This window comes from Aristolochia californica, unplaced genomic scaffold (genome assembly GCF_029961685.1).
Source record: "Aristolochia californica isolate CCGP_79_NKW_82.1479 unplaced genomic scaffold, dmAriCali1.0.hap1 SCAF_13, whole genome shotgun sequence".
Classification (NCBI taxonomy): domain Eukaryota; kingdom Viridiplantae; phylum Streptophyta; class Magnoliopsida; order Piperales; family Aristolochiaceae; genus Aristolochia; species Aristolochia californica.
Window position 1 is genome coordinate 1,238,355 of NW_027181804.1, and position 15,879 is coordinate 1,254,233.

Sequence of the window (15,879 nt, forward strand, 5' to 3'; positions counted from 1 at the left end):
AGGCGGAGTCGCGACGAGAGTGACGCTGCTGATTTTCCTCTTAAAAGATGCGGGGAGCGCCATTGTTGGTTTGCACATTTCCTTTCAATCGGTCTTCATCCTTCTCGATTGTTGTCAAGTGTAATATTTTTACGCTTTATTTTTAAATTTTTTACTAGGTAGTTGTCAATTCAATTGAATACATCCAACACCTTGATCAGGGTTAGAGCCTTCTCCAAAAGACAATTCTCAAGTTTCAAACTGATACTTATTCCTGACTCAACCAAACCAAATTGGTGATCCAGATGGATCACTTTATTCACAATTCAATGAAATTAATCAAACAAGAAACCAAAACAAGTTTGCAAACTCAATTCCCATGATCATCTCCCTCCGCCGAGAACAATCACCTTCCTCCGCCCGGCCGAGAAAAGAACCGCAAAAACTGCAATTCGGAACCTCCTGGTAATGGCTCCGGACCTGTAATAAGGTTCCTCTACACTCAGCCTCTGAAAGCCCCGGACGCGGTAGAGCCTGAGCACAGCCCCATAAACGAAGGGGATTACGCCTGTGTAAGCATCAAATCCCATTTTCTGCACTCAGTCCTCGATTTCTCATCATTTATCAAGCCAGACCATTCTTATTTGTACAAAATTAAAATAAAGCATCTACCAAGTCTAAATCCAGATTGCCAGGTTCAGGTAACCCAGCATGCCTGCACGTCGTCCTAGTGGCTTCCCACTAAACTAGGGACGAAAGTTACCAGTTTCCACAGTACGAGTAATGTGCGTATTGAAAACTCGGTTCTGCTGCTCTGTCAGAAATCCAAAACATTCATTCACTGAAAGCTGGTTTCGGAAGTCACATCAGCTCAAGACGTGGATTCCTCAAATCAGAAGAATTTGAAGTATTAACGTTTTCATTCCAACAACTGCCAACAAATCAAGCCACCAACCCAACCAAACAATCCGGGGATACAATTTCCTGATGTGTCACTCCCATTTTTTTTATTTCTGCAGAGAACAGAGCAAATATCTTTTATCAAGAGAAAAGAGACTGATTCTACGGGCTCATGTACAATCAGATTTCAAGAAAGGAAAAGAGCTTCACCAAGGCAAACATTTTCAAGCATTCCTTCTCCTCGTGAAATTGAAGTCATCTCAGAGATTGAATCCTGTTTCGACCATTTTGAACTGAAACAACCTTTATTCCTTCCTTTCATCCAAGAGTTTACATGCACAAATGTGTACTATAATGCCAACGTATTTCTCTTCTCTGCTTCATAATCAAATCATCTCTTTCTATAAGTCAATAAAAGTAGGTTGCAATTTCTTCATCATATTCCAAATTACAGATCCAAAAAGTATTCCTATCTTCAAATCAACTCAAAATGAAGACCTTCACCTCGTAGGAGCCACAGTTGACAAGCAAATCCCAAGCAATCAGGTACTTCCATAAAAAAATTAGTAGTCACTGCTTCGCTGGCAGACAATGAATGTACCAGTCACAACTCCGAGAAAACATCAAGAGTTGAGTCTCTAAAATGGATACAGCATGAAAGAATGGGACTTATGATAATACATTAAGAAAGGCACAATATCTGAATCAACTCTTCTACTTGGATACCCACAAAGTTCATCATGATTGCAGCAACCAGTAACTCATCTTAACCCCAAAAATCACCCTCCTGACCAAGTTGCTAGCTGGATCCCTCCTATGTGCTGGTTGAAGTTGATTGATGGGAGTTTTTGTGAGAACTGGTATTGGTGCCATTCTTTGTAATAGTGATGGATCTGTCCTTTTGACATACTCTGGGTCACTTGGTATCACTGATTCCATAGAAGCTGAAAGTAAAGCACTCCCGGTGTATCAAGTTATTTTGCTCAATCTCATACCTGTCCCTTCACTGTCGAAGGGGGATTCTCTCGGAGGCATCAATTGGATGAAGAAACTCTCTTAACTGGCCTTCATCAGGGGCACCACAACAAGTTGAGGCAATAGTTAGGTTCATTAAACCAAATGATGAACCAACAATGAATTGGTAAGATTGCTTGTTGGTCTCCAAACTATCGAAGTTGAAAGCTATGACAAATTATAACCCATGCTTCTCTAAATGCTTGACTACTGTTTTTAGTAAGATAAGTCGGATTACTGTCCCAATAAGAAGGGGCAAGCATCATAAACACCAAAGATGTACAGAGAGAAAGAGAGAAGGCAAGAAAAGAAAAGGAGGAAGGGGGGATACAGAACCAGAAGTGACAGGATCTGCAGATGAAGCAAAATAAAACACAAGACAGAGTTGCCTCCATCGTCCAATCTCCCATCTCATCAGACTCCAGATGTGAACTTGGAAAAGTCAGCGGTAAATTGGCCGTTCCTTTTGTGTTTGTAAAATTTCTTCACTTTCTCAACTAAAGAAAAAGCACCCAAATCATGCAATCACCTGCCGAGATTGCTCATATAACTGCACAAGCTACAAATATGCATACATTCAATAATCAATAGAAGAAAGAGTATAAAAGGTGAACATAAGACAAATACGATGCCAACTGATCCATCAGTGATCTTGTGTTTTCGATTGAAATTACTAACCTTCTGTTGAAACCATTATCAACTTTCCCATTTCCATCCAAGGCAATTTTTGCAATACATTGTGGTGTTCAGCATCTTTAAAAGATAAACAAAAAAACATTCTTGTTCAATACTGAACACAATACTGACTTATCCGACATCCAGGTAGAAAACGGCTCTTGATATTCGGAGACTAGCATCCAATTCCTTGCAAATGTGTAGCAAACTAAAAATATAGCCAGCAGCTCACCGGCGAAGAATAAAGTGAAAACAAATATTCAACAAAATAATGCTTATAACAAAAACAATACATTGTCTGAAAGCATCAAAGTAAGAGTTTTCTCGTTAATCTCATAGAAATTCTACAGGTTATAAATTGAGTTTTTTTCTTTCGTGAATTAGGAAAACATGGACAGATCTCATCCTGTCCCTTTCTCATCTCCCCCACGCATTCAAAGGCTACCAACTCAAATAAACTGACAAAAAGATTAGCATTTTTCATAAAAGTGGGCCAAAACTCTATACATTATTAACAGTAGTTACAGAATTGGAACTTCAGGAAAAAGCTGCATCACAGTCAACCAAGTGATCACCTCTCACTGCCTGGTCACAAAGTCATACAAACAAATATCCGCTCAATACAATTTTCTTTTTCTCACAAAATAGAAGATTACACAGAGACAAAGATGATATGTACCTGGGAAATCATGGTATTGTTTCACCACCAGAATAATTGCAACAAACAAGATTCACTAACTGGTATGGCCCAGTTAGATAACCATACTGAACAATTATCATCTTTACACTGAAGCTGTTCGTAAAACCATATCAGGAGGGCATTGCAGAGATCTATCATTCCCCCCCTCAAAAAAATAAAATCAAAATAAGGGGATTTATATTTTTCTTCAGATCAGTTACATCAACAGGTATGGTAAGGCTCAGTTGCAAAACCTCAGGTTAATAGATACCAGATATGGCCATTGAACAATGCTGCAATCCACATTTGTCAAAGTTTACAAAACTTTCAAGCAGTTCCTTTTTTTAAGCAAGTACCAAGGAGTCGTCGTAACTTCTTGCAAATCCTGGAAAGGTGATGCATGTGGATTTGACAAGTTTTCCATTCTGCAGATTTAAAACAGGTTAGGAGTCAGGACCCTTCCATCCTGTTATTTGTTTGGAATGTTGAATTTTTTTGCATTAATAATAAGCTCAGAGGTAAAGCCCGAGGAGGACAGATCCCATCCCAAAAGACTGGATCTTTCAACTTTTATAAGATTCTGATCTAAAATAGGGTCATAATGTAAGTCTGGAGGAAACAAAAATGTACACTCCTCGACCCTCCTCAGATCCCAAGATATCAAATTAGAGGTTGACAGTAAAAACTACAAGCAAAAAAGGCCATTTGAAAAGTAAAAGGTGAAAGAAAAAAGACAAAATGGATACTTGAAGAATAGTTAGCAGCAAAAAGAAGTAACCTTACATGAATGTCCAGCCCAGTTGGGTTTCATATGATCAAAATGCTGCCATCCACCAATATTACAAAGCACATGCTGCAGAAGATTGAGGAAACATCTAACACAAATCAGAAATATTTGGTCCTTACGGCCACCAGATCAGTTTGTATGACTTTAAGCACAAAAACATCATACAAACATCACATTTTTGGCTTCTGTTAACATTTGACTTGAGTGTGCAAGTCTGCATATTCACATCAAATACCCTAGTACATTTCCATTCTTCCAACTCGAACCCCACTCTACCATGAGAACTTCACCCATGTTGTCTTCATCATGAGCAAAAAGAACCATAAAAGAGACCAATAAGCATATCCCAGCATTCCACGATCCAGCACCAAATCTATGGACTTGAATCGGACTCAAATTCAGAAACCAGACTAGGTGATCATCCAACATTGTTTCTGTAAGACCTTCATTAAATACAAGGCACAGAAATCTGGTCCAATGGGGGAAAAATCTCAGTCACTCAAAACTATGGAGAATAGGAGCACTGAAGATGCTGCATAAGATTTCTTTGCCAAGGAAAGACAGGAAGGAGAATGTCCAATGTAGGTTTGAAGAATTGTCCAGCAATCTAAGTACAAAAATTAACACAAGGTACTTGAAGACCTGAATCAGAAGCAGTATGCGCTGACTTCATCACATCCCAAAAGTATGAAAGACAGTTGCCCCAACATGCTCATGGCAATTCGGTTCAAGTTTAGCAACATCTACCTCCCAGCATCAAGCATGAAAAAAACCCTCATCCAAAAAATGAATGTTTGGCTCAACTGGCAAAGATGACGATGAGCGAAACAGTTGCTTACCCGGCGAAGACAAAGGCAATTTCTCAGCTTCAAGTTTCTTACAAGGAACAGTGCTGGAAGAAAAAGTTGCACTAGTAGACTGAGATTTTAGACCCAACTCAGGGTCATGTTGCATAGAAGCCTCACAAGTCGATAATGCACCCCTATTAGAAATAGGCATCAGAGGTAGTGAGAAACTCGATGCATTCTGGCATGTAGTGGTTCCACATACACCTTCAGACTCACATTTGGCATTGTTATTAAGAGACCGCACAATGATTTCAGGAGTGTCAGCTTTAAGTTTGATAGCTGAAGTGCCAAGTTCCACTACATGCACATTGTAAGACAAAACACTAGCTCCAGGAGAAACATCTGAATTTTTATCCCTGGAAATTCTACCGATTAGCATAGCATCGGGGGAACAAAATTCAAGAGCTGTGTTTCCATCTTTCATCTCAGTCAAGTCGTGGGTAATAAAAATGCCCTCTTCAGAAGCTTGTTTGTTTTCCTTCACTGGAGAAGCTTCGAATGACTGGCTTGGCTCAACATCAGAACACTCAGAAACTTTATCAATGACTTGCATGAAATTATGAGCTTTGTCAGAAGAAACAATAAAGGCTCCAGCAGAAGAGCTCTCGGGAGACTTGAGACCATCCAAATCTTTCTTATTGTTACCAGTAGCTTGGATATGGTACTCAGAAGTGTGCACCACAGACCGACATGCAATACCCTCACCTGAAGTTTGACAAGCAAACTCAGATGCTGCATCTGAAGATTGGTTAATAATCTCAGGGGAAACAGCATAAGGTTTGACACAATCTATTACACCAGTATCATCAATTTGAAAATTCGATCCATGAGCAGTATCAGAAGGATTGTCCGCCATAGAACATGTACCATATGTGGGCCCATCAGACACACCTAAACTTATTCCAGTAGCGGTATCCCTGTTTTCCATCTCCCTTCTGCTTTCGAGAACAGCATTCTCCTCAGACACATGAACATCCAGGGCGCCAGAAGAAGCTTCAGGGGACAGGTTTGGCACCTCAATTGAACCATCAGAACTTCTGATTCTATTGGTCTTCACAACTGAAATCAACAAGCACATGATCAATTAGGGGTCATCTCATTTCTGAAACGGTACATGGTTATTAATGCTTTTAATTAGTAGTTGGGGTGGCAATCCTCAGGTCATCTAAGTTCCAGGTACCAGCACATGGCCCTTCTCAAGCCATTGTTTTATAAGCTGCAAGACATGTATCTGAACGTTGGGTCTACAGTACCCCAAACCTCTGGCATGGTTTCCCTAACCAAAACCTATATATAAATTAACCCTGCTAAACTATTGCCACCCCTAATTATGTGCCTTTAATAAAACTACTCGTATGTTGAATATAGACATATACCTGCATTATCAATCATATCACCACCTTTGCAAGGATCCTGCTTCAAAAGCGATTTCTCTAGCATGTCGGTACCAGGGAACACTAGCATGTTTGAGGACCTCATTTCTTGCCTGTGTTCATCCTGAAGAGACCCAAAGCCAAATACTTGGGTCCATGTGTGCATGAGTTCAGAAATGGCAGGGATGACGAGTATATCAACATTAAGGGTGCACAATACCTGAAGAATTTAGCATAACAGTTCAATAACCCGAAAAAAGAATTGAAATAGAATAAAAGTGGCCAGTTTGCTTGCATATACTCAAAAATAAATAAATAAATAGAATAATATTGCCAGTTTTCAGAAAGATAACTGGTCTCTTTTTTGTCAATGAGACGTAAGTACTAAGTAAAAGGACCTGAAACTAACAGCAACACAGAACACTTTTCACAGTAAACTATGCTCCGCACTTCCCACTGTTTTTCTCATTTTCTTTTCTAATTGTTGGTCTCTTTGCTCCCCCAGGATTTCTTTGAACGGAATCTGTTCCTTCTTACTAAAAAATTGTCGGTTGCACAACACAATTTTTTCTTTCCTTCGTTTTTTAATTGTTGGTTGATAAACAAAAGCCCTAACTCCGGTGAAACTTGTACGCGACTTCACATTGAAAACCCCTCCATTACCTCCCACCCACCCCAATTCAGCCAAAATTGTAATGACAAACAAATTCAAATGGCAGCAAATTTCTAAGATATACTACAAGAGAAAACTCTCCAAGAATAAGAATCATCTATACACAAGCAAAAGCCGGCAAATAGTTCAAATAAGAGCCATACTCACCAACTCGATCGCATTCAGAAGTCGCCTGCACATTCCTTGACGCCTATACATGTTTCGGGTTCCAATGAAAGGCATCTCTGCAAGCCTGGTACCATGGATCCTATTCCACAACAAACTTGAACATTTCAAGAAGGGAAGCCAAATTTAATATTACTTTCTTCTTTCTTTTACCAAAAAACAACAGGAACATTATTAAAAGAGAAATGGTCACACGGCCACTGGAACAGAACTGCATGAGAATCAAGAAAAAACTAAGAACTACAACTTCCAGGGGAGAGAATCTCCCACCACAGATTGAACTAAGCCAGATAAATGAGAGACATTTTTTTAGAATTTCAATGAGACTGAAGATCAAGACTTCGCATAGAGAGAACTACCCGAATCTCTTAAGAAACAATATTCTTAGTTCAGAAATTTGAATTTAAAACAATCCTGAAGTTCCAGGAACTACCCAAATCTCTCTTTTAAGGGAGGCCTTAATTCAAGTCTCACCAGGTCTTCAGGAACTGAGCACAAAACCAGAGGCTTCAACAAGATTGGATTGCCTTGAAAAGAAAATTTTAAAATAGCACACGAGCGTACAATAGTCCTAAATACAGCTGAAAGCTGTGCTTTGATATGATACGTCAGAAGTCACTAGCAAATAAGGTGCTCAAAGTTTTTATCAGAGAATAATATTCTTTAACAGTCATAAAAAAGTCGTTCCTTTTCTTCTTTTTTTCTTTTTCGAATACTGATTATGCACTTGGAGACACCCAAATGCCTGATCCACTCACAGGAGTTTTTTGTTTTCTGAACACAGAAATTGACTACATCAAAGAGGAAGGATCACCGGGACTCCTTGGGAAGTTATTCTTCATAAAGACACGATACTTGAATTCAATAGCTGACACTAAAACTACACATGTGGCTGTTGAGCCAAAGGATCAATTCACGATGTAAAAGAAGTCCATATTGGTAAAATGGAGTCACTCAAGGAAGTGAACTTCAACATCCACACTTTGAACCCATTCATCCACATGCCCACCACCATGGTGGTAGTTTTCAGTCTTTCAGGTTTCATGCTACTCTGATATCAGGCACATACTGGAAATATAAAAAAATGCAAAGCCCATCTAACATTCAGAAATATCAACATGTAAACCACCAATGTGAATTGAGCAGATATACCTGATGGATGCTGCAGAGATAAATTCATCACCCTTCTCCAAAATAATAGTATAGAATCCAGTAAAGTTCAGCCGGTTAAAATTTGACCTGCATAAAAACGAGTGAATAAGTTATCATTTTATAGTCACTAAAAACTCGAAAACTTCAAAAGTTTCAGAGTAGTGAAGAAGTTCAAGCTTGAGCACAGAAAAAAAAAGTTATTTCTATGGTTGTAAGTTATTTACTGATTGAAATGATAAAGGGTATATAAAAGAAGAAAAAGAAAGGGAATGGTGGTACCAACCTCCACATTACTAGACAAATAGTTATATAATCATTCAAATGCAACCAATCACCATAAGTTTCAATTGAAAAGAAACTAGGCAAGAGCAATATAGATACCACAGAGTAAATTCTCAAAATTCTCCAAATATTTTGAACACATCACACACCAAATCACCAGAAGTCATAACAATACTAAACACAACATTGCTGAAAGTTCAAAGTACACACTGAAAATCTTTTCTTTGAGTGCACCAACACAAATTACATAGTTAAAAGCCACTAAAACATTCTTAAGTTTGGTCCCACATTAGTTTCTCATTCATAGGAAGGCCCCAATGACCACCAGTGAAAACATTTACACCTGAACTGCCCGTTGTCATAGAAACTTCTGTCAGGTCTACAAATAAAATGGTCATGAAAAGCCTCTCGCAATCTGCTTCATGGCAAAGTTTTTCAAAATCTACTAAGTTTTATCCCAACCAATTCATAATCTCAAAGAAAAGAAATTTTACTACTCTTAACATGTTCTCTACCAACACGACAAAGAATGCTTCTTACTATCCATATACTAAATAGAGGAAAGCATTCCACAATGCAAAAAATGCATGTGATCTCTAAACACATACATATGGTCCAGGATATCAAATATTTCTTAGTTCACCCCAAAAAAAAAAAAATCCTAGAAGCACTGAATAGACAGGTTCATCACCTGATACATGGAAAGGAGAGTCTCATGTACTCTTAAATAAGCTAACAATGACAATATGAAAACTCCTATCCAAAACTTTTTTTAAGAAGAATAAAATCCTTTACCTCTCAATGTCACATTTGAGGAAGCATATATATTGTTATGATTTATATCCTCGGTCAAAATTGAAAAAAATATAAAAAACGCTTTTAAAAATTTTGAATTATTGCACTACGGAGATCAGGAAGCATTTGTTTTGTTTGAGCAGGTCTTCCAATTGAACAAGTATGAGTAGTGAATCCATAAATGAATATACAAAAGTTATTTCCAGTTGCAACTCGTCTTCAAACATTTTTTTAAAGGGAGAGATTAGTCACATATATATAATGCATTTTAAGCATTACAAGCAACTACAAGAAGCAGGACTCATCAGTATTCCATCTTAAATCACGCCATCTCTAGAGCAATTTTCATTGGAACCCACACAAAATCAAATGGAGTACAAGAGATAATCAGTTTCTATCAAAAGCTAGAGGAAAATCCTAGGTGGCAAAAGGACAGGTAATTCTGAGAACACACCACATAAGAGGTTCCCATCACAGACCATTCTTCCTCAAGTCACAGAGCTTGCAAATGTAGAAATACATTCATTTGATCACAATAAAATCCCACAACACCAACACTGGCCATAAATATAATGCAAGAGCCACTCAAATACACAATCTTCTCCAAAATCACAATGGCTGAAAATGTAGACACCAATTATTTGATTATACTTGTTGCACTTCGTCTGATGGAACACGGTAAACATTCTAATTAATGCAAGCTTAGAAACATGATTAATCCATTGTGAAACCATCCTATTAGAGCACCTGCTAGTGTTCAAAAAACCAAATGTGCCTAATTGGCAAGACCAGACGCAGAAAATATGCCTAATACAAACTGAGGTTAAAAGATTTCTTACCCACAATTGTAAATAACATTATGAATCAGATTGATACCACTCCTACGGTCAACAATAGGTAAGAAACACTCATCCATAACTGCTAGTGCAACAGCAAGCTTGGAATTCAACTCAGCTCTTAGAGCTAGTCCACGGGGAAATCTCTCAGAATTTTCATCAAGTCTCTGAATGAGAGTCCATGAGCATCCACCTTCAAGTTCATTTTTAACTCCAAGAAGCCTTTGCAGTCGCTCGAAGAGCTATAACATGGAAAGAATTTTGTCTTAGTCATTCTTCAGAATCCAGAAACAAAAAAATACTCATAAGAAGAAAATAAGTAAGGTAAAGCAGAAGAAATCAACAATAAATAAGACAACCTGGGGGTAATAGCAGATATAGAGTCAGAATCTAAAACACAAGCAATATCTTTAGTAATTCAGGTAATGGTGGTTCACTAGATTTTTTTCAATAAAAGTGGCAGCTAAAAGGAGCCAATGAGTTTAATCTAACTACAAGTCGCACTTGCTCTGAAAATCCACAAAGTGCATAACTGAAGCTTTAGAACACTGTACCATAGATTGAAGATTCTAGGGTATCATCAATTATTGAATTTAAAACAGGGCCACCACTAACAAGACAATTCATCCTGTAGGTACTAAGGCACCAATACATGATTCATGTCCACATTAGAGAGACTTTTGGTCCTAAATTCAGGTGTTCTTGATAACAGTATACCATTAGCTACAAGTATTTCTTTCAAAAATATATAGTGTGCATATCAAACAACTAAAATACTGACAAGGAGGGAGAGATTTCTCTCAAGCCTCATAGAACAATTGGGATCTGGTTTTGCATGAGCTTGTTCTCAGAAGCTACAAGCATTTTTTTTATGTAGAAAAAGGTTAAAAATAGAGACACTTACAGCAAAAACGATGAACTGAAATGCTTTCGCAACATAGACATCATGATCTTCTTTAAAAAAAAAACGACATCATGATGTGCAACAATTAGATCTTGCAGAATGTTGATGAAAACACTGGCATGTAATCCAACTATCATAAACGATAATATTTAAAACATTTTTTTGGATAACATATAACAGACAAGAAGATTATTCCACACATACATAGAGCGAGAGAGATACACCTTTCTACAACTCCTCCCACAAAAAGACGTGCTGAGATTATTGGAATCAGCAGCTGTGGCATCAACTTCAGACACACATACTTGGTGATCTACAAGAATCAGAAAAAGTTGTTGGCCGGTTTCAATTTTCATAACTAATGGATGAGAGATAAAAAGTTACGTACATTTTCTCTCACATTGACTGCATGAGCTCATTGGAGAATCCGTGAAATCAGCTAATCCGCAAAAAATGCATACACAGTTCGGACAATGCCATTCACCTGGAGGGAGCATCTGCAATAGAGGGGGGAAAAGTTCCTCGTACTAATGAGTGTAACTTTCCCTAATAATGTATGTGTAAAATATAAACACTGGGGCCCATCAATTTTTTTCATTTTAGGGAAGAATGTCACTAGTTTTCACAACAAAAATTCTACTGAAGATGCTGCTTCAATCATTAATAAAAGTACCTTGACTATATATAAGCCCTTTTCAAAAAGAAACATGTACAGATGTTCTTGTGCATATAATTGATGCATCATTTATATACAAGTGTCTGTACGACAGCATGTAGTGTACAAACATTTATATGAAGGCAATTAATCCATATGATCTTCTGAATGTGAAATTTTGTGAAAGAAGAAAATGAGGAATTTTTTTGTATTTATCAAGGTAGAGAGAGTACCATTAGGAATGTCTAGCTAATTCACTTCTTTAATTGCATAAGATTAAATCAAATGACATTGAAATTTTCTTTACCCTAACAGGTCTAAATAAATTTTTAAAGGTATTTGAAAAGTGGTTTACAAAGATATGAATCATTAAAAAATCTCGCAGATAACTCTTGACAGGAGCTCACCTTGATAAGGGTAGCAATTATATTTATAAGAAACTCTGTGTGTGTGTCAAAAAGAGAAAGAAAGAGAGAGAAAGAAAGCGAGAGAGAGAGAGAGAGAGAGAGAAGGAAAAGCAGTTTTTTATAGACAAAAGACATCTAATGTATTCAATATTTTGAAATAGCACTTATCGAGGTAAAAAATATTCGAGTTAGTCAAAATCAAATGACATGACATACTCCTAGTTATCATCCTCCTTACTAGATCTCGAGATCCATAATAATAGAATTGAAGCGAACTGAAAAATCTCATTCCATTTATAACATGACTAACATGACTTGCATAAGAGGCCCCCATTATCCAATAGTAGCTTTAGTTCAATCAGCTTATGTGGCAAAATCTGAATGCAATCAACATAACACCAATAGATAATGGAACTCAAAGCTCACCTTTATATTTAAGCAGTTCTGGTGGAATGTCGACGGACAGCTATCACAACATATCAAGTCTCCACCATCTCCACAAATAGCACATGTATCATCATATGGATCATCACCATCGGTCTCCACAAAATGGAACGCCTTCTGCTCTGCTTCCTCTTGTAAGTCCCAGGCTTCCAATTGACACTGCAAGAGAGAAACTCCTGTCTCGACAAATATGTTTTGGAAGGGCTGACGAAGCTTGCTTCCAGCATGAATTTCAAACTTTGAAACTGTAAGAATTTTGCTACAACAACTGCAATGGATCCCTTCTCTTGTAACCCAGCCATCCAACATCGCTCGAGTACGCCTTTTGTTCATATACTGAACCTTCCCATTTTCTGGAACTGTCCCGGAATCAATAAGCCATGAAAGAACTGTCAGCTTGCCAGGAAACAGAGACGAACCATTACCGTCTGGGTCCATGCCTTTATTTGAGCTCCTAACCAACAAGGCATATCCTCTCTGTTTTTTATTTTTTCTTCCTTGAAGCAGATTATTGTCAGATGTTAATGATGTATTATTATGTGACCCAGCTCGTTTTGGAATTCCCTTCACATGTGTACTTGTTGGCTTACCAGCCTCTTCTGATATTTCAATTGAACCTTTTGCTTTAATCCTAACCTTTGGATACTTCACCTCTGATCGAACACTTGAACCCACTTTCCATTTTTTACGAATCTTTAATTTGACACCCTGCTTCACATCCTCACTTGCTTTTTCAAGTCTGAGCATCTTCCTCTTTTCCTTTTCTTCACGAATCTTCTTTTTAACAGTCTTCCTGGTCAGCATATTGAGAAGCTCTCCAGGGATTGCAGAAAATGAAGAGCTTGCTCCATCTGCATTACCTTGACAGTTGAATTGCTTTTCAAGGGCATAGTAGGCCTTAGTAATTGACCAATATTCTGTTCCTGTGGGAGATATGTACACATTATCACTATAAGTTCTGCCCCTCCTGGGTCTCATATCAATCGTCCAACCAACATTCAGAAGCATATTCTTAATATAATCTCGCAGAAGTTGCTTTTCAGTCTGCCGACCCTTCTGTGACCCCCTATCCTTCTTCAGCAAACCCAGCAGCGCTGAACAGCTTCCTTTATCGTTCAGCTCTTTTTTATTACCATCTGAATTTGTTCTCCTCGCCAGTGCTGATCTGCTTTCTCCTTTACTTTTTATTTCTCTCCCAGAACCACCCAAATCTATGCTTCTAGCCTCTGTCCCTGAGGATGTACAATCTTCCTCCTTTTCCAGATCATGGATTTTGCGTTTTCCATTTGAGGGAAATACATTTTCATGATTCTTCGACTTTGCAATATCAGAACCCAGTCGCTCTTTTACTTTCTCCTCCCTGACACTCAGTTTTTTCAGCTTTGCTTTCTCAAGGCCATTTTTTGGCTCTCCCTTGCTCTTATGTAGCAGAGACCTAACCAGTAGTGGACTCATTTCTCTTTTACACTTCACATCTGTCTTAAAACTACCAGAGTCTGTACCCCCTGACTCCATGCCTGAGGAATCATCTACAATTTCAGTTTCCAAAAGCTGACCTTTAGTTTTGCCATTTGGCAAACATTTACTCATGTGATTCCTTGGGATACGCATTGCAGCATTTATTTTTTTTCCCTTGTGCAGCTTATCCTTCTCACACTTACCGGTAGATACAGATTTCTTTACATTTTTTTCCATTTCTTTTTGGCAAGTGTTCTGAAAATCACCAAACGTCCTATTTTTTGGCATCAGCTTCAAAACACCACTTTTTCCCTGCACCCTGATACTTCTATCACTGGGACACACAAACTTCTCTCCTGATTCACCAACAAGCTCACCATTATCATCATGTTCGAACTTAAGAGTTCTACCACTAAAACAATCAGGTTGCTGACTTCCTTGGGCAACTGAACTGTCATTTGCTAGTGAATTAGAAAGAGGTCTCTTCCCAAAGCTGCTTCTGATGTATTTGGTTTCCTCTTTCCTACTCTTTGTACTTGAAACAGCATACTTTGGACCAAGCCCCCTAGTTTCAGTAGTCTCTTCACTTTCTTCAAGTTTCTTCGTTTCAGTTTTTGTCTTTTTCATATTGACGTCATCAGACTTACTAAATGTATTCATAACGGTCCTGTCCTTTTCCCTATCAATTCTGACACTTGAGGTTCTCTTTAAATCGTGTTTAGCATCTTTGTAACGTTTAATTGCATCCGAAATACTATCACCTTCTTCCTGAAACTCCAGAACTTTCACTTTTCGCTTATCAGCCGATTTAGATATGACAGAGCTTTCGTGAATTTCTTTCTTGCCAATTCCTGCTTCCTTGACCCTTGAAGCGCCTAACTTTGATACCTTCCTTCTACTGTCAATGTCTTCGTCATCCTCCACCCTGTTCTTTTTCGAGCTGATGGATAACTTGCCACGGTCAACAACGCGCCGAGAAAGCAGGTCATCGTCCGAGTCTGAGTCCACGTCCGAGTCACTCACTATCAACCGCGGCCTCTTCTTCTCCTTTTTGGACTCATAAACCTTCAAATTCCCAGACGAACAGCACCCTTCGCCTCCAAAACGGCCCGGGAAACTCCGCGGACTCCTGTCTTCCTTCATCTCCCAAAAACAACCTCAAAAGGCAACGCCTCAAATGGGATATCAACGACGACCACCACAAATCCAATGCCAAAACCACACGGCACGGCGAAAATGTGCTGACCTACAAACCAAAAACCCTAAATTACCACGCATCGCTCGCGATTCCGAACCTCAGATCTGAAACCGCATCGAACGAGGAACCTCGAGGAACAACCGTCGGCGTAAACAAAAAAAAAAAACGGGCAAGTGCAGTAAAGGAGACGAACCCATTCGCGTCCCGCAGACAACAGTTCTCGTCCGGATGAGCAAAACGGGAGTCACTGCGGCGAAACACGACCGAAATCAAACTCCGCCGAAGCGGATTAACCGGCGAACAGATCTGACGGAGGTGGCGATAATTTTGGAGGGAGTTTGTTTTTTCCCGTCAGCGGGAGAGGAAACTACGAGCGAGGCCAAGGACTAGGAGGCGAGAGACGCAGACTCGGATTGGATTTATGAGACGAAGGATGTTGCCACTCCTCCTTTTCCTACTTCCACTCCGAAATTTTTGTGAGTTTGTGACATCGTTTTCATACAAAAACCGTGACCCGGACACCTAACTCGGACCATTAATAAGAAAATTTATTTAAATGAGAAAACTAAATAGAAAAATTATATTTCTTTAAAATATTTAATAAAACTTACCAAATGCCTTGAAATTTAAATGTCTTTATTAAATATCCTAAAAA

At 38.6% G+C, this 15,879-nt stretch overlaps 1 protein-coding gene across 1 annotated transcript; it reads right to left on the minus strand.

Annotated features, from left to right (window-relative positions):
- Window positions 1-2,160: 2,160 nt before the first annotated feature.
- On the minus strand, window positions 2,161-15,597 carry LOC137947809 (uncharacterized). The gene is made up of 9 exons (XM_068793596.1): window positions 12,551-15,597; window positions 11,451-11,559; window positions 11,287-11,375; window positions 10,162-10,400; window positions 8,246-8,332; window positions 7,076-7,175; window positions 6,259-6,475; window positions 4,031-5,941; window positions 2,161-3,672 (listed from the first exon to the last, which is right to left on the minus strand). The coding sequence occupies exons 1-8, from the start codon at window positions 15,167-15,169 to the stop codon at window positions 4,791-4,793; spliced, it is 4,611 nt and encodes a 1,536-aa protein (XP_068649697.1). The 5' UTR covers window positions 15,170-15,597; the 3' UTR covers window positions 2,161-3,672; window positions 4,031-4,790.
- Between the last annotated feature and the right edge of the window lie 282 nt (window positions 15,598-15,879).